The sequence below is a fragment of the Acomys minous genome, assembly GCF_964271855.1.
Source record: "Acomys minous genome assembly, chromosome: 9".
NCBI lineage: Eukaryota > Metazoa > Chordata > Mammalia > Rodentia > Muridae > Acomys > Acomys minous.
Window position 1 is genome coordinate 91,467,416 of NC_140490.1, and position 26,430 is coordinate 91,493,845.

Genomic DNA, 26,430 nt, shown 5'->3' on the forward strand with positions numbered 1-26,430 from the left:
GGACCACCTTAGTGGCCCCGCGCAGCTCTTGTTCTTCCACGGCCCACACCTCCTCGTCTGGTGTTTTTGGCTGAAGACATTCTTCTCTCTGCCCTTGAACCCCTCGGTCCCCTGTTAATCTCTATCATCTACCTTGTGTCCTGAGCGTCATCCATTCACTCTGGCCAAACTGACACACACCAGGAAGGCAGGTGGAGCCCCAGACTGACCAGTTTCTCCAAAAATATTCCAATTTACCCGAGTCAGGGTAATAAAGAAGACCTTTCATTTTTAAGAAAACCCAAAACAACAACAAATCCCATTTTCCCACTACTGCCCAATTGTCCCGATGGTGTCCTCCACTGTGTGTGTGTGTGTGTGTGTGTGTGTGTGTGTGTGTGTGTGTGTGTACGTGCTGTGTGTTGTGTGTACGTACATGTGTGCACACTGGTCTCTACCTCAGAACTACTTCTTCCACAGCCCAGTACAACTTTTTTTTTTTAGTTCCCGCTACTGGATAAAAGCATATTTCCTCTAAAATGCCACGGAGTGCCTATTCTAGTCTGTAGACCGGACTAGATCGGCCTTATACTCATAAAGTGCAAAGGAAGGCCAATTGCACTTATAACCAAGTTTGCTTCCATGCTGTCTTTTGGAACTTATTATCACACGCAGCAGTGTGCCTATCCCATGTCACAATGACTCCACATTTTCCAGCCCATCCTGAGAAAGGACAGTGACGCTTCCTAGGATTCACCACCCACAGTGTCACAGACCGGACACCAGCAACTATAATGAGGGCAAACGGTTACCTTTTCTTTTGGGTTCCATTCCAGCTTGGTTATAGAAATTAGGGAAGCACAGGCAATCACTTATAAAAAGAAAAGCTTGTTAAGGAAACGGCCGAAGAAAATTTGACTATTAAGATGACTGTTAACATTGCGCAGCCTTTAAACACATTTCTACAACCAAACCAGCCAGCCATATGAACATCTTGTGATCTCAGGCCCTCAACCATGACAGTAGCTAAGTTCCAACAGGGGTGTACAAACCTTGCCTGGCATGTCTAGGGCCTTAGATTCAGGCCCCAGTACCATAAAGGAAATACATAAATCAATAAGTTATAGCACTGACGTGCAGCTATTCCTTACCAATACTTTTCTGGGTGCTGTGGTGGTTTGAATAATAACAGTCCCCCATAGGCTCATATACTTGAACGCTTAGTCTCCAGGGAGTGGCACTCTTTGATAGTATTAGAAAGATTAGGAGGTGTGGCCTTGATAGAGGAAGTGTGGTGGTCAGGGTGGACTTTGAGGGTTTCAAAAGTCCACACTCACTTCCCTGGCTTGGTGGCGCACGCCTGTAATCCCAGCACTCTGGAAGGCAGGCAGATCTCTGTGAGCTCAAGGCCAGCCCGGTCTACAAAGTGAGTCCAGGACAGTCAAGGCTACACAGAGTAACCTTGTCCCGAGAAAAAGAAAAAGGGAAAATGACAAAACAAGACAGACAAACAAGAAAGCCCACAGCCAGCCAGTGTTTTTGTTTTTGTTTTCTCTTCCAGCCTATGAATCAGGATGTAGCTCTCAGCACCATGCCTGCCGTCCCACTTCCAGATGCCGTAAGGGACCATACGCCCCTAAAACTGTAAGCCAGCCCCAATTAACTGCTTTCCTTTTGAAGGGTTATCACGATCATGGTGTCTCTTCACTGCGACAGAACAGTGACTATGACACTGATGTGTGTAGTAAAATTCTAAGCTGTGACAACATCCCGTTTCAATCTGAGCGCCTCAGGGTGTTCCCCTCGAGCAAGCTGCCTAAAGCTACCTAATTAGCTGACGCAGGAATCCAGGACAGGTCGTCTTCTTACTAATTCCTGCTACTGAATAAAAAACATATTTCCTCTAGAATGCTATTTTCAAGGTAACAGCTTTTGTGAAAAAGTAACATTTCATGTACCAAAAATAAGCTGCAAAAGGGCTGGAAAGCTGGCTCAGCTGTCAAGAGCACTGACTGCCCTTGCAGAGGCCCTGACTTCCAATTTCCAGAACCCACGTCTGTGCATAACCAACTGTAATCCCAGTTCCAGGGGTCTGATGCCCTCTTCTGGCTTCTGTGGGCACCACATAAGCTTGGTGCACTGACATACATACAGACAGACACATCATAATTTTTAAAAAAGAAAAAAGAAGCTATTTTTCAAATTCAAACCACTACTTTTTAAAAAACAGACTTTCAACGGGTGGTTGGGTAGAAGTGGAGCCCCCTCCCTCCTGACTAAGAATTATAGAGCTGAGAGAGATGCCAGCCAGAGGCCCCTGCCTTTCCTGAGCATTACTGCCTCATACTCACACGGGCAGGCCCGAACTTAGAAGCTGGCCTCAAACTCACAGATCCACTCTCCAGTGCTGGGATTAAAGACACTGTGGCATTGACCAGTGAAAGTCTGTTCTTTTTTAGGGTTTTTGTTGTTTTGTTTTGTTTTTGTGGGGGGATTGTTTGGTTGGTTTTTTTGTTTTGTTTTGTTTTGTTTTGTTTTGTTTTGTTTTTTGAGATAGGGTTTTTCTGAGTAGCTCTAGCTGTCCTGGAATCACTCTGTACACCATGCTGGCCTCAAACTCACAGAGATCTGCCTGCCTCTGCCTTCTGAGTGCACCACCACTGCCCAACAAAGGTCTGTTCTTAAAATTACAGGGAATCTATAAAGTGCTGAGCCACAGCCACGTTTTGAGCCTTCTCTGCTGAACTCCAAGGCAGTTCCCGGCCCCTCCCTTCATATTCCGTAGAGCTCAGCTGTTCTCACTTTTCTCAGAACAAAAGCAGCCGGGAGCATAGACGATCCCTTCATCATCTAATGACACTGACGCTGCTCCTGCTCGTTTTGAAGCCTGTTAATCCTCTCATCTCTTTACTCCTCAGTTCCCTCCTCAGCACTCGGTACCACGCTGTCTGTGAGTAGCCGGGGAGTCCAGCTAAACAGACTTGGTCTCACCACTCAGAAATATTAAAGTCCCATCAGACAAAGCCCAGAGAACATGGCGTGCTAAGGAGGACAGAGCAGGAAACAGCAATGGCTCAGATGAAGAACCACTAATTCATATGCACTGGCATTGGGGGTACGGGGGAGGGGGTGCGTCACAGAGTTCAGCTTTATCTGAGTTATGAAATCCGAAGACCTCTCTATAAGAGGCACAGAGAGAGAGAGAGGGAGGGAGGGAGGGAAGGAGGGAGCTATAATGTGTAAGTTTAAATTTGCTAGTAGATGGGGCTGGAGAGAGATAGCTCAGAGGTTAAGAGAACTAGCTATTCTGCTAAAGGACCCAGGTTCAATTCCCAGCACCACATGGCCACTCATAACTGTCTGTAACTCCAGTTCTGGGGGATCTGACACCCTCACACAGACATCCATGCAGGCAAAACACCAATGCATGTAACAAATAAATAAATAAATCTTTAAAATTTGCTAGGAGCCATGCTTTAAAAAAACTAAAAAGGTAGCTGGGCACAATGGCCCACACCTGTAATCCCAGCCCTTGGGGAGGCAGAGGCAGGTGGATCTCTATGAGTTGGCAGCCAGCCAGGTCTACAAAGCAAATCCAGCACAGCCAGGGCCACACAGAGAGACCCTGTCTTGAAGAACAAACAAAAAGCCTAAGAAGGTGTTGGAGGTTGGTCTGGTTGCTGCCCAAATGAGCAGACTCACCGTACCCGAAAATGTTTGTAACCTTGCCTAAAACCTTGTTCCTGATTGACCAATAAAAAGCCAACACACCCAGGCAGGGCAAATGGGATAGGTGTGGCTAAGGTTTCAGGGCTTAGGGAGACTGACTGAGAGAGATGAGGAGAGAGACATGAGGAGGAGTGGAGGCTAAGGGTTAGGTGGAGGAGAAGCACACGGCCGGCGTGGGTGGAGGGTTCGGCCCAGATGGAGAGCATTAGCAAGTACTTGGGATTCTGGATGGCAGAGAGCTTGATAGAAATTATCAGAAGCAGATGGCGTGGGGGATACCTGTCCCACTATGGGAGGTAGTTTAGGGGATTAATATCGGCCCTGCCCCAGGTGAACCAAGGCTATTTTAAAATATAACAGGTGTCCGTGTTTTTATTGATTGATAGCAGGTTAGAAAGTGCCTCTGGGGAGCCGAGCGGTGGTGGCGCACACCTTTAATCCCAACACTTGGGAGGCAGAGTGTGAGGCCAGCCTGGTCTACAAAGCAAATCCAGGACAGTCAAAGCTACACAGAGAAACCCTGTCTCAAAAAACAAAACAAAACAAAAAGCTTCTGTAATAATAATTGTAGGGCTAATAATAAACATTAGGCCCTATTTCTAAATTGACCTCAACATACTGATGACCAGCTAAATTCAAGTAGCCACACTGTTGTTTTGTTTTTTTTTTTCAATCATGTTTATCACAGTTTAACAGGAGGAATAGCTCCCAGAAAGATAACCAAACTTTTGTTCTTGTTGTTGTTGTTGTTTGGTTTGGTTTGGTTTGGTTTTTGGTTTTTGGTTTTTTGAGACAGGGTTTCTCTGTGTAGCCTTGGCTGTCCTGGACTTGCTTTGTAGACCAGGATGGCCTTGAACTCACAGTGATCCTCCAGCCTCTGTCTCCCAAATGCTGATAAACTACTTACAAAAACAGTCTAGGATTCAAAATGACAAAAATTTCCTTAAAATTACTAAGTAAGTTCCTTTTGCCTAAAAATGAATTATGTATCCAAATCTAAAAGATAGATACACATCACTCTGAGGTTTATGGAAGGAGAAATGATGTCACACTGCTCTAAAAAGGCCAGCCAATCTCCCTGAAAGTGGGGCTTCCATCAGGGAACTGGTGCCAAAGGGTAATTTGGCTTAAGATATCTTCTGTTGGTCAATGTAAGGACCCACAGTTAGGCTGTGAGACAGACATGCAAACTGCAAGTCTCTCTCAGTCGAAAAGCTTTTGTATGCTGAGTTGAAGTGTCACACTGCCCTGGCTGCCAGCTTATCCAAAAAAAAAAAAAGTTTTCATGGGGGACAGGTGGCAGTCATGCCTGATGCAAAGAAACATGGGACTTACAGGTGACAAAGTACATGCCAGCCTAGTTAGGTCCCAGATGCTCAAAGCCTACAATTCATATGTTTAAAGGGTGGACATGTCCGTCCCCTATGGAAAGTAGAGATGAGACAAAAATACCCCAAACAAATGTAAACGCCAGGTACAAATTGCCTAGGGTATGTTTAAACTCTAAACTTAAATGGGAGTTTATATAAAGTTTATTTAAAACATAATGCCTTTTCTATTGCTCAGGGCAATCGGCCTGTCTCTAAAAAGGTAAACAGGTAGCGGTCTGGCCTATACATCAGGTGCCATAGAGCCTAGAGAAGGACATTTAGAACTACACAATCTTGTTCTGATTTCAATATAATAATTGTATGTCCATTGGTAATGGTGATGTTATACATCCTCTTTGAAAGAGGTCAAAATGGGACTGCTAACTTAAGTCTATAATTACATGAAATCAAACTGCAGAGCAAGCAGGTAACTTATATTGCTAATCCCATTACATGGGAATAGCTCTGATACTGGCTGAGACATGAATGTCTGTGCATAGACAATGCTTCTTATTGGCTACAGAATCCCTGTGACTTATGATTAGATGCCATTCCTCATATGGCATGAATGAAGATTTACAGACGTCTTTCTTCTGCTCATACAAAGAGCAGAGAGCCAGCCTTAATTGATCTGTGCACACTTCATACTTAAGGACTGTATAATGCTTATGAGAAATTATATGCTTTTAGAACAAAAGATCATGACATTGAAGCTGGGTCAGACCTGACAGGATTCATCCTCCAGGATGCTGAGATGCTGGCACATCTGTTCCAGCGTCCTGCATGTTCCAGCCCCAAGTGCTTTGATGGCAGTTCGTCATCAGAGCCTGCTTCCAGGACAGCTTCGAAGACAGTTGCTGGTCTCAATTGGCCCAGCATTTCAGACTGTCCCAAACAAGATTTATGTTAATGCTAGCTTACTTAATCATTTTTCCAAATTTTATTTGGGTACCCATTAAATCAATGCTCCCCAAATCAGTGAAGAAACAGACTTAAAAAGAGAATGATACCCCATTTACCTTAGGGAGGGGGGGTTTGGTAGGTTTTTGTCTTCTTGGGCTATGGATGTTTATTGTCATTGGGAGTTGGTTATAAGTTATTACTGGTTTTATTCAGAGAGAAAATGAGGTTGGATTCTGGGATTTTTCTCTTTTCTTTTTCTTAGGTTTGGAGTTAGGGAATATAGAAAATATATTCAAGAGGGGCGGGCATGGTGGCAGCACACCTTTAATACCAGCATTCGGGAGACAGAGGCAGGTGGATCTCTGTGAGTTCAAGGCCAGCCTGGTCTACAAACCAAGTCCAGGACAGACAAGGCTAACACAGAGACACCCTGTCTAAAACAAACAAACAACAATTGAATATATATATATTCAAATTAAGGCCTTAATTGTTACTGACAAATATGGTTATTTTTAATGTCTTGGTATAGAATTTTGTATATTAATCCAAAAGTAACTTTAATTTTGATACATTGGTGTAAAATTTAAAGTTATCTTTTATACACACACACACACACATATGTCAAGTATTAGTCTGTTCTTATCACAGGAATATATATCCTAGGTTTAAAAGAATTCTATAGATAGATTATGTAAAAATAAATAGGTGAGGGCTGGAGAGATGGCTCAGTGGTTAAGAGCAACGCCTATTCTTCCAAAGGACACCCACAGGGCAGCTAATAATTGTCTATAACTCCAAGATCTGACACCCTCATGCCAATGCACATAAATTGAAATTAAGTAAAAATAATTTTTTTAAAAAAAGAAAAGAAAAAAAACAAAAAAATAAAAAAAATAGGTGAACATCAAAAATCTCAGAGACCTACAGAAATTGGCATTTAAAGATTTTTTTTAAATTACTTTAAGGATTCTTTGACAATGAGACATATCAACTCCTGGAAGTACCTCCAGCCTACCTCAAAGAATATGATGAGCATTGAAGAACCTTCTTTTGGAGACGGCTTCACACACACACACACACACACACACACACACACACACACACACTTTAAAAAATAATGATAAAGTATCGGTGATATTATTTTAATGTATGACAATATGCAGAACTATTAGTGTAAGCTGGGTGTAGTACCTCACGTCAGTAATTCCAACACTTGGAGGCTAGCGTAAAAGACTCAATAGTTGGAAGCTAGCCTGGGCTACACAATGAATTTAAGTCCACTCATGGCCCCTCCCCCCACCAAAACAAACAAACCAAACAAAAAAGGCAAAAGAAGAAAGGGAGAGAACTAATGAGGTCATCTACTCAGCTACACTCCTTTTTTTCTGATCAAGTCTTTGAAAGTGAGTGTATATTTTACGTTTATGAATGATCTCAATTTGGGCTGGCCACATTTTAAGTATGCAAAAGGTCACAACGGCTACCGTGATGGAGCAATAGCCCAGGTCTAGAACAGTCCCTCGGGAGGAGGAAAGGGAAAAGGAGAGGACACCACCATGCCTCGAGGGGAAAGTGTGTCACAACCAGACTGGAGGGAACAGGAAGTCTCAGATCGTGTGCCTCAAGAGGCCTGCGAGCACACTTTCCTCCTTCTCCTTTCCTTCTCTTCTTTTCTTAATTTTTATTTGTTTGTTTTGGGCGGAGAGCAAGAAGGGTGAGCAGGGTCTTGTTATGTAACTCTGGCTGTTCTGGAACTCACTCTGTAGACCAGGCTGGCCTTGAACTCAGAGATCCACCTGCCTGTGCCTCCCAAGTGCTGAGATTAAAGGAGAAAGGCACCATAACCAGCCTTGTTCTTTCTTTTCTTTCTTTCTTTTCTTTCTTTCCTTCCTTCCTTCCTTCCTTCCTTCCGTTTGGACTACTACCAGCATGCCTTGCTTATGTGAAGTTTTTGAAAGCTTTACAAGTTGAGGCAAGATGGGCCAATACACAGGAGAAATTTAGAAACCTATTAAGAAATGACTGACCTTACAGTACAGCCGGGGTCGGGGGCGGGGGGGGGGTGTGGAGGAGGGCCACACACGTCTGTGATCCCAGCACCCAGGAGGCAGAAGCAAGCAGATCTCTGAGAGAGGAGCCAGCCTGGTCTAACAGAGTTAGTCCAGGACAGCCAGGGCTACACAGAGAAACCCTGTCTCAAAAGAGAAAAGAAAGGAAAGGAGTGAGAGAAAGAATGAAAGGGCTGGCCTCTCTGTTTCTTCAGGAGTCGGTGAGGCTGTTTCGTGTCACAGAAATATGACGGAGAAGGGCGGGCATGTTAAGGGGCCTGTCAGTTCATTCCAGAGAAACGTTCCACTGCAGAAAAGCTTGAGGCCAGAGATTTTTTTTTTTCATGAGGAGGTTTGTTGAATTCATTCGGGTTAGTTTGTTGCAAGCGTGTACCTAACCTGCTTCCATTTTGGTCTCTGACCCTTTGGCTTGGCTAAGAGATTGCCACGATGGGAAACTGAGGCCAAAGTGTCCCTTTGTGCTTGACTCTGTGGTTTTAGTAGCCAGAGCTTTGCCTCTAGGAGTTGGAAGCAGAGAAACTGCTTACAACACTACAAATGCCACTTTTTAAAATAGGCTTTATAGTCAACACAAATTATTGAGTTAAGGAATTATATTTTAATAGAAATTATGAACATCTTTGAAAACTTTTGTTGTTGTTGTTGTTTTTCAAGACAGGGTTTCTTTGTGTAGCCTTGGCTGTCCTGGACTCCCTTTGTAGACCAGGCTGGCCTCAAACTCACTGCAATCCGCCTGTCTCTGCCTCCCAAATGCTGGGATTAAATGTGTGCGCCACCAGGCCTGGCTCCTTTCAAACTATTACCAGGACAAGGAAATGGGGGAGGAATTGTCTTAAAACAAAGGCGTGCCATTTGTTGATGAATTTCTCAGTGTTGGGGTTTAGTTCCTTCTTCCCTGACTGTAATTTTTTTTTAAGGTTTTCAAGATAGGGTTTCTCTGTGTAGCCTTGGCTGCCCTGGAACTCTCTTTAGACCAGGTTGGCCTCGAACTTAGAGCAACTCACCTGCCTCTGCTGAGATTACAAGTGTGTGCCACCACGCCTGGCCTCTGACTATAAATTTTATAATTAAAAATTTCCCCAAGACCAGGAAGAGGAAGCCAGCTGGGCGGCACGTGCCTGTAATCCCAGCACTCAGGAGACTGAGACGGAAAGGATTGTCACACGTTTGTGGCCAGCCTGGGCTACAGAGTAGCACCCTATCCCAAAACAGTAAGAAATAAAACCAAGCAAAATTGTGTACTTAGTCTGGCTGGTGTAATTTCTATTTTAGGAGAAAAATGCAGAGCTCAGGTTTAGAAGGACATGGTATGTTCTGAAATTTGACTACCATATGGCTTATACTACTTACAAAACAGTGTCTTTTTTTTTTCCTGCAATCTGGCATAAGATCAAAAGATGGAAAATTTTCCACCCTTGAAATATCATATCACTTTCATTTTCTTAGTTTAAATTAAAGAAATAAAGGGAGAGCTGGATGGTGAAGGCTCACCTTTAATCCCAGCACTCGGGAGGCAGAGGCAGGCAGATCGCTGTGAGTTCGAGGCCAGCCTGGTCTACAAAGTGAGTCCAAGACAGCCAGGACTAAACAGAGAACCCTGTCTCGAAAAAACAAAACAAACAAACAAACAGAGAATTATAGGCATGCATCACCATGCCCCACCTTCATTTCCTTTAAATGAAAATATATAAACATAATTACTTATTTCATTCATTTTTTTTCATTGCTAAATTAGAAAATGAAGTGAATTTCATACTGAAAACAAGATCAGTAACTACAAAGAGGCTAGACATATTTGGGGTTGACTTGATCATGCATGACAGAAGTATCAGATGAAATCCCTTAGTACAGGTTAGTAAGTCAAATTGCCATGTCCCCAGAGGCATGGAGTCTGGGCTCTTGGGATGCCATGAAGCGATTTCTTTCATCTGATGTCTTTAAACAAGCACTACAAAAAAGTTAAATATTTTCACAGGACTTGTGGAACCGACCCGTGCGACGGAAAGCAAACAGTTCCAAGTGCCCCTGTGTTTTTTCCATCTTCTTCATTCACTCCTTCCGGCCCCCCAGATCCTGTCCACTTTTCTCCTATTTGCTCCTCCGAAGAGTGTAGACACTTCAGGAACAGGGGTGAGGAGAGTGCACCAAACTTGCTGGAACAGGATGACAAAGATCCTTTGCTTAGCTGAACTATGTAGTAGCCAGGATCCTAAATCTTCTCCTGGGCCCACTCGACTATAAAGAACACTCTAACTGGAATATACATATGAAAATATAAAGATAGCCGGGCGTAGCGGCACCTGCCTTTGATCTCAGCACTCGGGAGGCATTAGGCAGGCCGATCTGATCTACAAAGTGAGTCCAAGACAGCCAAAGCTACACAGAGAAACCCTGGCTTTAAAAAAAAAAAAGACCAAAAAATAAAAATTAGATAAATAATAAATAAATAAGTAAATAAAGATAGAATATAAAATCAATTTAACTAGATCCTGCTTAAGGATAGTCTAGTGGCTTGAGTGAAGAGCGCCCCCCTGGGCTCATCTATTTGAATGCTTGGGTCTCAGTTAGTGGAACTGCTCGGGAAGGATTCTGTGGTATCGTCTGGCCGGAAGTGTGTCACTAGGGGGTGGGCTTTGAAGTTTCAAAAGCCCATGCCATTCCCAGTTACCTTCCTGTGCCTCGTCCTTCTGTTTGAGGTACAAATTCTCAGCTACTGCTCCAGTGCCCTGTGTGCCTGCCTGTCTGCCTGTCTGCCTGCCGCCATAATCTCCACACCATGACAGTCATGGACTCTGACCCTCTGAAACAGTAAGCCCCAAATAAACTCTTCTATAAGTTGCCTGGATCATGGTTTTTTTTTTTTTTTTGGTTTTGTTTTGTTTTTTTTCCCCACAACAATAGAAAAGTAACTAAGACCGATACAAACTGTCTCCATCCTACCGCCAAACCTTCATGTGGCTGCTTGGGGCTTGGCCCCAGATCGCAACACTATTGGGGGAGATTCTGGAAACCTTTGAGGGCTTTTTGTTTGGTTGGTTTGGTTTTTCTTTCTTTCTTTTTCAATATTTTTTCCTTTAAAGATTTGTTTATTATTTATACAGTATTCTGCGCACATTTGTGCCTGCCCACCACAAGAAGGTACCAGATCTCATTACAGGTCGTTGTAAGCCACCATGTGGTTGCTGGGAATTGAACTCGGGACCTTCGGAAACCTCTGTGGCATCACTCCAGCCCTTGGTTTGGTTTTTCGAGACAGGGTTTCTCTGTGTAGCCTTGGCTGTCCTGGACTTGCTTTGTAGACCAGGCTGGCCTCGAACTCACAGCGATCTGCCTGACTCTGCCTCCGGAGTTCTGGGATGAAAGGTGTGCGCCGCCACCATGCCCCATAATTCTGGAAACTTTTAAGACCGAGGACCTACCTGGACTAAGCAGATTACTGGGGCAGGTCTCTGGGCCCTCCTCCACCTCCTCTTTCTGTTCCTGTTTCTCTTCCTCTTCCTCCCCCCCCCCCACCCCCCTTATCTCTTGCCTTCTATTTCCTGTCCGTAATGAACACATTCGGGCCCCACATGCTCTGATTGCCACACAGTGTTCTGCCTGAGCACATGGGTCCCAGCAACCACGGAAACAGTAAAGCAAAATAAAGCCTTCCCCCACCCCCACCCCCACCGCCCTTGAGTTGTTTGTGCCAGTCTTATAGTCACAGTGACACCAGGTCTAAACACCAGTTTCCTCACTGGTATGATCTCTGGTAATCTGAGTCCTCCCCACAACCCCCTCCACCCCGCCTCCTGCCTCCCGCCTCCCGCGCCCTAGGCTGTCTCATTTCCCTGAAGTGTCTTGTGCAAGAATCCCATCAGGGAAGTTCAGCCACTCCGCGGTTCTCTTCCACCTGGTGACCCCCAGGCTCCCTTTCTGGCTAGACTCGGGGGGAGTCTCTCCCTATCTCCCCTACTGCAGAACCCCGCTTCAGCAGCCCTTAGTCCAACTACTGCTATGGCCCAAAATAGGCCAATTTTCCTTCTTCTTCGCCGTATTATTATTATTTTTTTTTTTACAATCCACACGTGAAAAGGATACTGGGGACGACGGCTGCGCAGGAGACAGTGGAGATGGCCATCCGCACGTGGCACGTGGTGAGGCTGTTCCAGTGGGGACATGATTTGTAGGATATGATAGACTGCAGGAGCGTGTAAACCACACCACAGACGAAAGCCAGAAGGGCCCCACCGTCATGGACGACCGGCATAGCTAACTCCTGCAAAGACCACAGATTGGGGGCGGGGTCTTACTGGGGGTGGGGGAGGGGGTGCTAACTCATCTCGAGCCACCAGCGCTCATTCGCTCATTCTGGGATGCTTTAAGCCAGTGGTTCTCAACCTTGCTAAGGCTGCCGCCACCCGTGAATACAATTCTACATGTTGTGGTGACCCCTGAACCATAAAATTACTTAAAAAAAAAAAAAAAGACTTATTTATTTATTATGTATACAATGTTTTGCCTGAATGTACACCTGCAAGCCACAAGGGGGCACCAGATTTTATTATAGATGGTTTTGAGCCACTATGTGGTTGCTGGGAATTGAACTCAGGACCTTTGGAAGAGCAGGCAGTGTTCTTAACCTCTGAGCCATCTCTCCAGCCCCCGTAAAATTATTTTTATTGCTACTTCATAAATGTAATTTTGCTACTGTTAGGAACTGTAATGTGAATATCTGTGTTTTCTTATGATCTTAGCCCAGCGGTGAACCTGCTCTACAGTTACTCCAGCACGAGACTGAAAAAAACAAGCCGGGTGTGGTGGCGCTTGCCTTTCATCCCAGCACTCCGGAAGCAGAGGCAGGCGGATCTCTGTGAATTCAAGGCCAGCCTGGGCTACAAAGGGAGTCAAGGACATCCCAGGCTACACAGAAAAACCCTGTCTCAAAAAAACAAAAACCAAACAAAACACATGAGATAATAAAAAGACAGGTGGCACACGCCTTTAATCCCAGAACTTGGGAGGCAAAGGCAGGTGGAGGTCAGCCTGGTCTGCAGAGTGAGTTCCAGGACAGCCAGGGCTCCACAGAGAAACCTGTCTCAGAAAAAAAAAAAAAAAAAGACAAAATAAAATAAAAGCAAACAAAAAAGAACCTTTAATCCCAGCACTTGGGAGGCAGAGGCAGGCAGATCGCTATGAATTCGAGGCCAACCCGGTCTACAAAGCAAGTCCAGGATAGTCAAGGCTACACAGAGAAACTCTGTCTCAAAAAAACAAAAACAAAAACAAAAACAAAAACAAAAGAAAGAAAAAGACAGCATCCACCCTGGAGAAGAATTGTGGGGGTAAGTTTTAGAGCCTGCCTCTTGTAAAGTAAAAGTTCTAACTCCACCATGACTTTAATTAGAACCCCCATCTTGGTCTGTAATCATTTCTATCTTAGATGCTTGCAGTGAAAACCATGTAATTTTAAAGGAAAATAGCATTTCCTTTAAAAACTGCATTTAGAAAAACCAGGTGAGGCAGCTTAACCTGCGTCCTGTAATCCCAGGACTCAAGAGACTGAGGCAGGAGAATCACTGCAAGTACCAGGCACAATTGCATCCACATTCTGCAATGCATCACATTACTTTCTGTAACTGGAATATCTCACATGGGCATTTGGATAAGGGACATTTATGTTTTAAAATATGTGTGCCCCTTTAAGTACTTACAGAAATCAGGAAAATAATCACTGATATAAAGAAGAGTGTTTAAGATGAAAATTCTATATTATGTATACCTTTCCACATTAAAAAAATTATTTTAAAAGAACTAAGAGAAACAAATCCCTTTTGTCGCTTGAATGGGAGGTATATTTGGATAAGGGTAAAACAGAAACCAACACATCATCTGCTAATGAGTCACTTTCAGGAATAATCAGAATTCTGGTACTTTCCACTTTCCTTTTTGTACTCGTGGACATCCTGAATTTGAATACTTCCTCCCTCTACCCTGGCCATCTTGACACATGCTTCTGGAGCTAAGCTTGCAAGCTTCGTGGGCTCCCTGGGGACTCTTTACCCTGCCGTGGTCGTATTACAAGTCTTATGATGTTATTCACGGAGAAAGTGATGTGATAAACTGCATGCTACTCTCCCACTGGATGGTGCATGTTTGCATAAATAATTCTCGTCGCCCTAAGTCCCCTCCCCTCCTTTCTCATAGCTTCAGAGCATGGAGCAGTAAACTGTGCTGTCACTTTTGTCAACCAAGGACTGGTTCTAAGAACCTTTACCATCCCTGGCCTGTGGGTCATCCTGAACATGTTGTACCATATAAAGACGGGGGACCTTTCGCCGTAACTGCTGGCAAACAGCCCTGAGTTTCCTGGTGTGCTTTAGCATGATGCCCCTTGTTGACAGATAGCACAGAGACGGTAAATCTGTGGGGGCTCACGAGATGTATGTCATGTCAAACTGACCATGGTCCAGTTCCGGGATACAGTAGACATCATTAGAGAATGCATCCTTTCTCTCCGCAGTAGCTCACTAAAGGTGATGCCTGCCATCTTTTTGTAAAAGCAAGCATCATACAAAGATCTCCCCTGGGCAGTACAAGGCCTCCTGTAGTAATCCATCCTGCTCTCCCATGGAGACAACAGGTTGGAAGACTATAGGACCACTGCAGTGGCTTGGCTGTGATTGTGACAGCCACTAAGTACAGACTGGTGGCGGCTGTTCTACACCAACTCTTTTGTCCAGGCCTTGCGACAGTCCTGTAAGGTGGGTACCATCAGTGGTATGAACATGGGGTTCAGTGGATTTTTCTAAGACATTAAATAGCCTCTCTTTGGTGTCACCTCCACAAACCAAGCCTTCACCCACAAAAGGGAGGGGATCAGGTGCCTCTCTTTGAATACCAGATGGATCCTGTCCAATGGGAGAGGCGTAAGCGTTGACTCCGGGGAGAACCCGCTTACAAAACTAAAGCAGCTCTTGCTTCAAACTACACGAATATGAACGGTGAAGCTGGCCGCGGTACTCAGAAGGCTGAGTCAGAAGAGCCCAGCACTAAATAGTTTTCAGCTTAAAACATATATGTGCATGCGCATGCATGCGATTAAAATGACTGCCAAGAGTTCCAGGCCAGGGGCTGGAGAGATGGCTCAGTGGTTAAGAGCACTGTCTGCTCTTCCAGAGGTCCTGAGTTCAATTCTCAGCAACCACATGGTGGCTCACAACCATCTATAATGTGATCTAATGTACACTGTATACATAATAATAAATAAATACATTTTAAAAAAAAGAGTTCCAGGCCAAGCTGGGCCAAAGAGAGGGTAAAAATCTCTTTTTTTAAAAAAGGGCAATCAGGGAGCGCCACTGAGCCTGTGCCACTATTTGAGGTATACACTCTCATCTTGCAGATATAAACCCATTCTTTCCCAATTCCTAGGCAAGACTAACAATCATATTAAAAATCAATCCAATCAGCCAGGCATGGTGGCACACGCCTTTAGTCCTAAGCACTCGGGGAGGCAAAGGCAGGCAGATCTCTGAGAGTTCGAGGCCAGCCTGATCTACAAAGCAAGTCCAGGACAGCCAAGGCCATACAGAGAAACCCTGTCTCGAAAATAAATAAATAAGTTGAGCCAATCTCAGCACTCGGGAGGCAGAGGCAGGCGGATCACTTTAAGTTAGAGGCCAACCTGGTCTATGAAGTGAGTCCAGGACAACGAAGGCTACGCAGAGAGACCCTGTCTCAGGGAGGGGGGGAAGCCAATCCAATCCTAATCCATAGCTTTTTGGGGGGCAAGCTGGGTTCTCGCATTCCTGGCTTCTCTGCTCACACTTCCATCCTCCCCCACCCAACACACTCAGGCCATACCTGGAAATTGGCCACGATGCCCATTCCGATACACCCCACCAATCCGAGAACCAACGACACCAAGTTAAAAACGGGGGTGCCGAAGTAGCAGGTCTCGTTCTGCTTCTCCACTATCTTATATCTTGTGTACATCGTAGCTGCACCTGAAAGAAAGAAGTGCAGTCTAGTGAAGTGCGGTACTTGACTCTTTCAACGGAAGACAAGAACACATGAGTCATTTTTTATTTTTTGTTTTTACAGTTGTGTGTGTGTGTGTGTGTGTGTGTAGCCTGAGAACCTAGGTTTCAGTTCTAGCACGAGAAAAGAAAGGAAAAAAAAAAAACCAGTCACGATTGCAACACATTTTGCTCTTCCCGTTATTCTCTGCCCTATGCAGAGGGCAGATGCGCGCACGCACACCATCTTGGCTATTTCCATGTGAAGGCCTTGCACGCCATGTGTTTTTTTCCATGACTTGCTTTTTTCACTTAACAATGTACCATGAAGATTTCCAAAGCATCGCAAGATAAATCTACACTGTCATTTTCAGGAGGTTTCTACACGGTTTGTGAGAGTCTATCTTTACTTCACCCCTCTCTTATAAATGGATTTCTCAGCCGGGCGTGGTGGCACATGCCTTTAATTCCAGCACTTGGGGAGGCAAAGGCAGGCAGATCACTGTGAGTTCGAGGCCGGCCTGGTCTACAAAGTGAGTCCAGGACAGCCAGAGCTACCCACAGAAACTCTGTCTCGAAAAACCAAAAATAAAATAAAATAAAATAAAAAATGGATTTCTCCTTTGCTCCCTGGGTTTAAATGTCAGTGGCGTTAACACGTTCTGCAAACCAGAATTCTGTCTACTACTGCAAATATTACACATTTTCTTCTGGTCTGTTTGGTTTTGTTTTTGCTTTTAATGTGAAAGGCACACAGCCCTTACTGTGATAAAATGGGCTTTATATGAATTGACACAGTTAAGGCCAGACTGGGCAACTCAAAAGAGATCTTATATCTCAACATTTTAAAAAGTAAAAACTTGAGTAAATAAAAATGAAAAGGAGGCTAAGAGAGGTGTGGGGACACATGGCTGTATTCCCAGCCTTTACAAGGAGAACTGCAAGTTCTATGAAACCTCTGGGCTACATAACAAATGTAAACGGGCCTGACAGCAAGACCTTATCTGGAAGGGAAAAAGCTAAAAGTGAATGCTTATCCCAATCTTTTTTTTTCTTTCTTTTTTTGTTTTTGTTTTTTGTTTTGGTTTTGTTTTTGAAGACAAGATTTCTCTGTGTAGCCCTGGCTGTCCTGGACTTGCTTTGTAGACCAGGCTGGCCTTGAACTCACAGAGATCCGCCTGCCTCCGCCTCTCAAGTGCTGGGATTAAAGGCGTGCACCACCACGCCTGGCCCTGCTTATCCCGATCTTAAAATGTGAATATAGCCATGTCATATACTTTGTCTAAAGTCAAAAGCCTGAACTTATTATCATCGATTGTAGTAAAACAATTACTCTCTCTTCTGAGGTTTCAAAGACGCACAAAAGGCACTGGAACTGACTGGCCCTGTGTTTCTTCCTCCTTCCCCTCTCTCACCGCCAAAGGCATGGTGGAAGAGCCCACAAGTGAGAGAGCGAGAAAATCTTCCCACCAAGTTGCACAAACAAAATTCTACGGCTGCCGGCTCCCCCAGTGGGATTCCCAGAAGTCCTCCTGGCCTACTCTACAGAGGAGAGGGGGGAAGTGAGTCTTGGTTATGCAATAGGAAACCCCACACACACACCCCCGTGGTTCCACTGGTTGGAGGAGAAAGGAAGGACTGAGAGCCGCACATCTGACACCGGCAGCCTCTGGTCGTAGAGGGAGTTTTGTATCAGTGGCAGTAACTGGAATCCGTGGATAGGACTTTACTCGGCTCGTGGAGATTGCACTACATCCATTTCTTCTGCAGCGTTTGAGTCATTGAAAAAAACAAACAACACCGGGCATGGTGGTGCTCGCCTTTAATCCCTGCACTGGGGAGGTGGAGTCAGGTGGATCGCTGTGAGTTCGAGGCCAGCCTGGGCAACAAAGTGAGTTCAGGACAGCCAAGGCTACACAGAGAAACCCTGTCTTGGAAAAAAAACAAAAAACAAAAACAAAACCAGAAAAACTCCAACAACTTTTTTTTTTTTTGTAGCTAAGGCCTTGTCTAATCCAGTGTATAAGGCAGTGTCTTAAAATGTGCCGTGAGGACAGCTTGCCCGGAAGCACCTGGGGTTAGAAGCATGTTCCGGAGCTACCTCTAATCAATCAAGAACGTTAAGTGGGGCTCAGGGAATGTGGGTTTTGTTTTCTTTCTTTCTTTCTTTCTTTTCTTTTCTTTTTTTTTTTTCAGGGTTTCTCTGTATAACAGTCCTGGCTGTCCGAGACTTGCTCCGTAGACCAGGCTGGTCTCGAACTCACAGAGATCCGCCTGCCTCTGCCTCCTCAGGGCTGGGATCAAAGGCATGCGCCACCACCGCCTGGCTAGGGACTACTTGTTGTAAATAAGCACTTGGAGCCAGGGTGAAGCCCACTGGTAGAATGCACCATCGGCATATGGCCAGCGCTGGGTTCAATCCTTAGGAACATAAATTAAGAGCAAACAGGTTAGGGGACTTGGATGCTCTCTACAGACTGAGAGCTGCCGGCCGCGTAGTTAGGAGAAATGGAGGACGACAAAACCAGAGTAGTTTGAACTTGTCTCAGGTATGACTCTTGTTTGTTTGTTTGGTTGGTTGGTTTTGTTTTGTTTTGTTTTGTTTTAAACTAAACTATACTGAAAATCCGTTCCTGGGCTAGAGAGATGGCTCAGCATTTAAGAATGCTTGTTGCAGGTCAAAAGCTTGGTGGCTGGGCTGGTGTCCCAGTCCCATCACACGATGGCCAGTTCAGGGTCCGTAGCCTCCATTCCTAGGGGTCCTCCCTAGGGTCACCCTCATAGATTGAAGGAAGTTTCTAGTGCACCAGGTTTTCCCATCGCGCCTCCCACCCCATTACAGTCGTCGCTCCGCCCCTCTGTTCCCATCCCAAGTTGCCGTCTCCACTCGCCCACAGTCCACCCACAAAATCTATTCTCTTTCCCCTCCCCAGACAGAGCCATGCTTCCCCTACTGGACTGGAGCTGTCCTTGTTACTTCGCCTGTCTGGGTCTGTGGATAACCTTTACTTAACAGATAATATCCTCTCATGCGTGAGTACATATCATCTTTGTCTTTCTGAGTCTGGGTTACCTCACTCAGGATGATGTTTGTTTTTTATTTTCCTAGTTCCATCGATTTGTCTGCAAATTTCAGGGTGTCATTTTTAACAGCTGTATAATACTCCACTGCCTAAATGGGCCATTGTCTCTTTTAAAAAATATATTTTATTAATTTATTCATATTACATCTCAATTGTTATCCCATCCTTTGTATCTTCCCATTCCTCCCTCCCACCCTCCCTCCCATTTTCCCCTTACTCCCCTCTCCTATGACTGTGACTGAGGGGGACCTCCTCCCCCTGTATATGCTCATAGGGTATCAAGTCTCTTCTTGGTAGCCTGCTATCCTTCCTCTGAGTGCCACCAGGCCTCCCCATCCAGGGGACATGGGACCACATTGTCTTTATCCATTCTTCAGTTAAAGGACATCTAATTGTTTCCGGTTTCTGGTTATTATCTTGTTATGCTGTGTTTGGTTGATGCCCCTGGGGTTGGGGGAGGGGCGCTGCTCTTTTCTGAAGGGAAATGGAGGAGCAGTGGATCTAGGAGGTGGGAAGGGAAGGTTGGGGCCAGGGGATGGGACTGGGAGGAGTGGAGGGAGAGGAAACTGTGGTCAGGATGTACTGTAAGAGAGAATAAATTTTTTAAAAAAATTTATTTAATGAGAAAGAATGTTTGCTGCTCTCTCATGGGGACTCAGATTCTAGTGCCCACAGTAAGTGACTCACAAATGTTTAATTCTAAGAGACTCCCTCTTCTAGCCCCCAGGGTCACTGACACACGCATGTTTGTATATACATACAAACAGTAAAAAAATAAACCACTGCCACATGCATGTTTGTATATACATATGAACATTAAAAAAATAAATCACAGCCGGGCGTGGTGGCGCACGCCTTTAATCCCAGCACTCGGGAGGCAGAGGCAGGCGGATCGCTGTGAGTTCGAGGCCAGCCTGGTCTACAAAGTGAGTCCAGGACAGCCAGGGCTACACACAGAGAGACCCTGTCTCGAAAAACCAAAAAATAAAAAATAAATAAATAAATAAATAAATAAATAAATAAATCACTGACACATGTACATTTGTGAATGCACACTCACATAAATAATAAAAAATAAATTTTATTCGTTTCACTTTTGTTTCTTGAGACAAGGTTTCCCTGTGTAGCTCTGCCTATCTTGGAACTCACTCTGTAAACTAAGCTGGCCTGGAACTTAGAGACAGATACCAGCCTCTGACTCATGGTGCTTGGATTAAAGGCATGTGCCACCACCACCTGGCATAAAAATAAATATTAGATAAAATAAAAAATAATTTAACTCCATTTCAGAAATTTGGGATTTAAAAGTACTTCTTCCACAGTTGAGTGGAGAGTGGGGTCTGACTTTCACACGAACTCTGGTGCCCCATATTTGACCATGTCCCCTGGATGGGGAGGCCTGGTGGCACTCAGAGGAAGGATAGCAGCCTACCAAGAAGAGACTTGATACCCTATGAGCAGATACAGAGGGAGGAGGACCCCCTCAGTCACAGTCATAGGGGAGGGGAGTAAGGGGGAAATGGGAGGGAAGGAGGAATGGGAGGATACAAGGGATGGGATAACAATTGAGATGTAATATGAATAAATTAATTAAATATATATATATATACACCTTTTAGAAAGTCTGTCTCAGATTACTAGGTAAGGATAGTTCTAAAAGGAGGCTATACACAATTGTGGATTTTTAAAAACATGGCTTAGCTTCTCAAAGTATTGCAAATTTCTAGTAACAGAGATTGTGCTTTTTTGGTTTGGTTTGGTTTAGTTTTTCGAGGCATGGTTTCTCTGTGTAATTGCCCTGGCTGCCCTGGCCTCTATTTGTAGACCAGCTTGGCCTAGAACTCACAGAGATCCCCCTGCCTCAAGTGCTGGGATTACAAGTGTGTGCCACCACACCCTGCCCAGGTTGTGCTTTTTTTTTTTAAGTACACAAACTACAGATGGCATTTTATTTCACTCAAGGTTGTAAATTCCTCATCTATGATAACCACGTACTCACCAAGAAATGCAGAGAAGTTTATCATGAACCCAAAGATCCCACTCTCTGGAGGTGTCGTTCCTGTGTCACTGAGAGAGAAAATAAAATATCTGAATTATTTCAAAAGGAATCTCAATTCCAAGCCCTGGGCAGATAACTGGTCCGTTTTATATTTCTCTTTCTGAGGTTTCAGACATTGAGTTTTAACAGTATGACCTGAATTCATCCTAAAGTGTTTTTGTTTGGGCTCTGAAGAAACCTAAAATTGATTTTTCTACCATAAAAGATTTAGCCAGGCTTGGTGGCGCACTCCTATAATACCAGCACTCAAGAGGTGGAGGCAGGCAGATCTTTTTGAGTTCGAGGCCAGCCTGGTCTACAGAGCGAGTCCAGGTAGCCAAGGCTATGACACAGAGAAACCATGTCTCAAAAAAAAAAAAAATTTACATTTACATCAGTAAAGTGCTTGTTGCACAAAGCATGAGGCTTTGAGTTCAATCACCAGCACCCACATGGAAAATCTAGGTGTGGTACCTCACATTTGTAAGGGACTCACCAGCTATCCAGCTAGCCTGGCTGATTGGTGAGACACTGTGTGATCTGAATGAAAATGGAAAAAAAAAAAAAAAACAAAAGTAAAAATAAAAATAATTTTAAAAAAAGAAAAAGGAAAAAGAAAAAGAAAGTGGACCCCATAGGCTCATGGGGAGTGGCCCTATCAGGAGGCGTGGCCTTGGAGGAGGCGTGGCCTTGTCAGAAGAGGAGGTGTGTCACAGGAGGGGGCCTTTGAGGTTTAAGAAACTCAACAGAGGCCCAGTGGCTTACTCTTCCTTTCTGCTGATCCAGTTGCAGAACTCTCAGCTCCTTCTCCAGCACCATGTCCACCCGCTTGCCACCATGCTTCCCGCCATGCCGATAATGGACTGAACCTCTGAACTGTAAGCCAGCTCCAATTAAGTGTTTTCCTTTATAAGAGTTATGAGGGTCATGGTGTCTTCACAACAATAAAAACCCTAAGACAAAGATCTTGCCATGGACTACAGAGTGAGTCCAGGACAACCAAGGCTACACAGAGAAACCCTGTCTCGGGGGGGGGGGAAAAAAAAAAGATCTTGCCATGAGCGATTGAATTTATGAGTTTGTCCTCCACAAGTAAGTGTACACACAGGCAGGCACCCACACCTGTGCTCACACATACATGAAGACCCTCTGTACACACCAATAAAAGCTAGAAGGTGTTTACATCAAAAAGCATGATTGTTTCCCAAACAACCCGACTCGAGAAGCGCAGTATGTGTTGGTTCTCACTGAAGAATTGAGTGTGGTGATTTTGAAAATAAAAGCCACTGAAAAAATGTGCTTGAAAATTCTGATTGAAGCCGGGCGTGGTGGCACACGCCTTTAATCTCAGCACTTGGGAGGCAGAGGCAGGCGGATAGCTGTGAGCTCAAGGCCAGCCTGGTCTGCAAAATGAGTTCAGGACAGCCAAGGTTACACAGAGAAACCCTGTCTCAAAAAACCCAAAAACAAAGATTAAAAAAAAAAAAGAAAATTCTGATTGAGACAATAAGTGCATATAAATGTGTCATTTTAATCTTTAATGACTAGATTTATGCACAATATAATAATAAGAGCTGAGTGATAATTTTTGATCATGTCTAAGTACTTCTGAAAAAACCCCACTTGAAGGGAGCTTCATTCATACTTGTCCTCAACTGCAAGCAACCTTCAGGCCAAGAGGGAAAAAAAAGGAATCTTAGGTGTAGTCTGTCAGTTACTGAGATGGCTCAGAAAGCAGTGCTAAGGCCTGGGAGCAGGGCTCAGTATCACAGTGCCTAGCATGCAGCTCCAGTCGGAGAAAGTATATGGCATGTTCTCTTTTCGTTTCATTAGTGCCAGCTTACAAAATGCCTGGCTGCCCACAGGCTACCTTTCTGGTTTATCAATGTTGGGAAAAGGTGATCCGAACATGAAACAACCCGCACTGGTTCGGAGTACACCCACTTTTAAAAATAGCTCTGAAATGTATATGTTGAAAATGGATCCCATTGAAAAGCCACACTGCCAGCCATGTGGAAAATTCCACAAGAAGCCTGCCTCTGCAAGCAGAAAGCAGGAACCTCTGAGCTTTGCCAACATTTAACGTTTAAAGGGGATGTAAGAAGGCTGGGTGGCTCCTAACTAGCACCTAGACTCCCTGCTGTTTCCATCTCACTGTGGGAGCCTGATAAGGAGGAAATATCCCAACTCCCCAGTTCCTACAATTCCTACACTCAAGGAGAGCTGCAAAAAGCTACCCAGGCGCAGAGCGTGCTTTCCAGCCCAGGGCGGAGTGGGCCAGGGGAAGAGATGAGAACCAGGAACAGAATAAAGTCAGAGACAGTCTGAGCCCTAGGGCAGCAGGTTTCCCAGATGATTAGGGGTGAAAGAACGTCACGCCTTCCCACCTGTCTCCACCTTAGGGTATAAAAAAAATCAACCACCAGTGAGGAACCTCGCAGTGCTTGGCACTCATCCACCACCTACATGGGACAGGAGCTAAGGCAGTGTGTGTGTGTCTGTGTGTGTGTGTGTGTGTGTGTGTCTGTGTGTCTGTGTGTATGTATGTTTGTGTCTGTATGTGAGTGTGTGTGTGTGTTTAGAAAGGGAAAGAAACAGTATAATGGGTTGATGATCTTCAGGAAAGTATGTGGTTGGGAGTTAAAAGCATTCTGAAAGGTCGTGAGAAAACAACTAGACTTGGGCAATCGTCTATCGATGGCAGACCAAGGCATGTCAAAAGCCTCTATGTATACACAGTCTTTATGGCATCGAACATGTGACCTAAAAGCTCAGAAGTTTAGAGTGGCATTTTATTCCTGTTTATGTATTTCAAACCATTAAGTATGATGTGGCCCATGGGTGGAGTGTGTGGTTAATGTGAAGGTCTCAATTGGGCAATAAAAAAATAGATGAACAAACAAACAATTCGCTCTAGGCAGGACATAAGGCACTCTGTAAATAACATTTATTTACAGATGTGTTTATTGAATGAACCACTTTCACTCCCCACCCCCAGAAAGACTAGTCAAGACTTGGCAGACACACACCTGTAATCCTAGCACTTCGGAGGCTTAGACAAGCTATGAGTTCAAGGCCAGCTTGAGCTAAATAGCAAGAACTTGAAAAAAAAAAAGACCTAATATATATTACTTATATTACTTATTGAACATTAACTATCCACCAGACATGGTTTTGTGGGGGGGGGTTGTTTTGTTTTGTTTTTTGTTTGTTTGTTTGTTTGTTGAGACAGGGTTGCTCTGTGTAGACTTGGCTGCCTTGGACTCACTTTGTAGACCAGGCTGGCCTTGAACTCAGTGATCCACCTGCCTCTGCCTCCTGTGTGCTGGGATTGAAGGCGTGCACCACCACACCCGGCCTAAAGTTCTTATTCTTATTATCAATGAAAAAATATCTTCATGCTGGGTGTAGTGATGCACGCCTTTAACCCTAGCACTCAGGAGGCACAGGCAGGTGGATCTCTGTGAGTTTCAGGCCAGCCACAGCTGCATAACAATACCCTGTCTAAAATAAAAATTTTTAATTTTTAAAAAGGAAAGAACTCTTCATGAATCTGTCAAGTCTCTGGTATGACATGTTACATGGCAGGTAAACGGTGAGTAATACCTTCCACATGATGTGGAAATACAGTGACTGCAACAGCGAGGGGCAGTCAAGAAAACTTACAGGGGACCCTCTTGTTATTTCTTGTTTAAGCTCAAACTAAATGATAGCATCACACAAGGTCACAGGGAGAGCAGTTGCCCATCCGTATGTATGCCAGCATAGATATGCATGGATTCAACAAAGCAAGAATCCAAATCATGGGCCAGGAGTGGTGGCGCACGCCTTTAATCCCAGCACTCAGGAGGCAGAGGAAGGTGGATCGCTACTGTGAGTTCGAGGCCAGCCTGGTCTACAAAGTGAGTCCAGGACAGTCAAGGCTACACAGAGAAACCCTCTCGAAGAAGGAGGAGGAGGAGGAGGAGGAGAATCCAAAACACATTTTTATTGCCTTGTCATTATCCCCTGAACACTACTGTTCAACAACTGTTTTCATAGTATTTACTTTGTAGCTTAAGTAATCTAAAGATGACCTAACGATTACAGGAGGATGTGCAGGATCATGTGCAACCCTATGCCGTTTTGCATTACACATTCGAGCAGCCACTTACTTCAGTATCCTCAGATTTTTTTTTATCCCTAGGGTGTCCAGGAACCAGTCCTTCACAGATGCCAAGGGATGTATCTGTTTGACATAGGTATATCTGGGTGCCTGATTCAAGAAACTGGGGAAGGTGAGGGGGCAAAACCAGGTGCTTTCCAACCTAGCTGAAAGTGTTCCACCTTGGTCCCAGCACATCACTGTACATTTTTCCTAGAGTGCTTGGCCCTGCCCTGATCCCACCCACTTCACTGGCTTTATTAAGGAGGCATTTACAGCAGCAGTTGGGTGAGAGAGAGCAATGCTTCATTGGCCCTTGGTTTAGAAATTGTTTAGTTTTAGAGGCTAGAGAATTGGCTCAGAGGTTAAGAGCACTAGCTGTTCTTCCAAAGGTCCTGAGTTCAATTCCCAGCAACCACATAGTGGCTCACAACTATCTATAATGAAATCTGATGCCCTCTTCTGGTATGCAGGCACACATTTGGGCAGATACTATATAATAAATAAATAAATCTTAAAAAAAAAGAAAGAAAATAAATTGTTTAGTTTTTTGGGGGTGGGGGGAGGTTTGTTGTTGTTGTGTTTTTTTTGTTTTTTCAAGACAGGATTTCTCTGCGTAGCCTTGGCTGTCCTGGACTTGCCTTGTAGACCAGGCTGGCCTCGAACTCACAAGGATCCACCTGCCTCTGCCTCCCAAGTGCTAGGATTAAAGGTGTGTGCCACCACTGCCCGGGAGGTTTAGGAATTGTTGAAGCCATCATACACACTGATTTCAAAACTAGTTGTTCCTGGGAAATCAATTTGGACCTCATTTCCTGAGTTTACATTTATGTAAATTAAGCCAACTTTAGAAATTTCCAAGAAATGTGAGGAGCACTCTCCAAACTAAATCTTTGCCAAGACAGAGAATAATCACTTAATACTGGAACAGTACAAACAACACGTGCCTGATAGTGCATAACTTTCCCCAAGCGTGGTCAAATGATGGTCCTTGTCACCAGATATGTGAGATTTCCCATCCCTGAGGCCAGGGGTATGACCTATGGGGGCGGGGGCAGGGGGGTGCTGTAGATGCTGAGCACAAGACGTAACATTTTAGAGCAGACGTGGTGGCA

The 26,430-nt window shown here is 44.6% G+C and overlaps 1 protein-coding gene across 2 annotated transcripts in view; it reads right to left on the reverse strand.

Annotated features, from left to right (window-relative positions):
* DRAM1 (DNA damage regulated autophagy modulator 1) overlaps nt 1-26,430 on the reverse strand; it is a 38,644-nt gene that overhangs the window by 4,979 nt on the left and 7,235 nt on the right. For both annotated transcript variants that reach the window (XR_014781768.1, XM_084795308.1), the window contains exons 2-5: nt 21,133-21,200; nt 15,896-16,038; nt 12,131-12,308; nt 792-850 (exon numbers count right to left, since the gene is read on the reverse strand). Coding sequence is in view for 1 of the 2 variants with exons in the window: in XM_084795308.1 (XP_084651434.1) it covers nt 792-850; nt 12,131-12,308; nt 15,896-16,038; nt 21,133-21,200 (448 nt within the window). In the remaining variant the exon portion in view is untranslated. The remainder of the gene's footprint in view (nt 1-791; nt 851-12,130; nt 12,309-15,895; nt 16,039-21,132; nt 21,201-26,430) is intronic.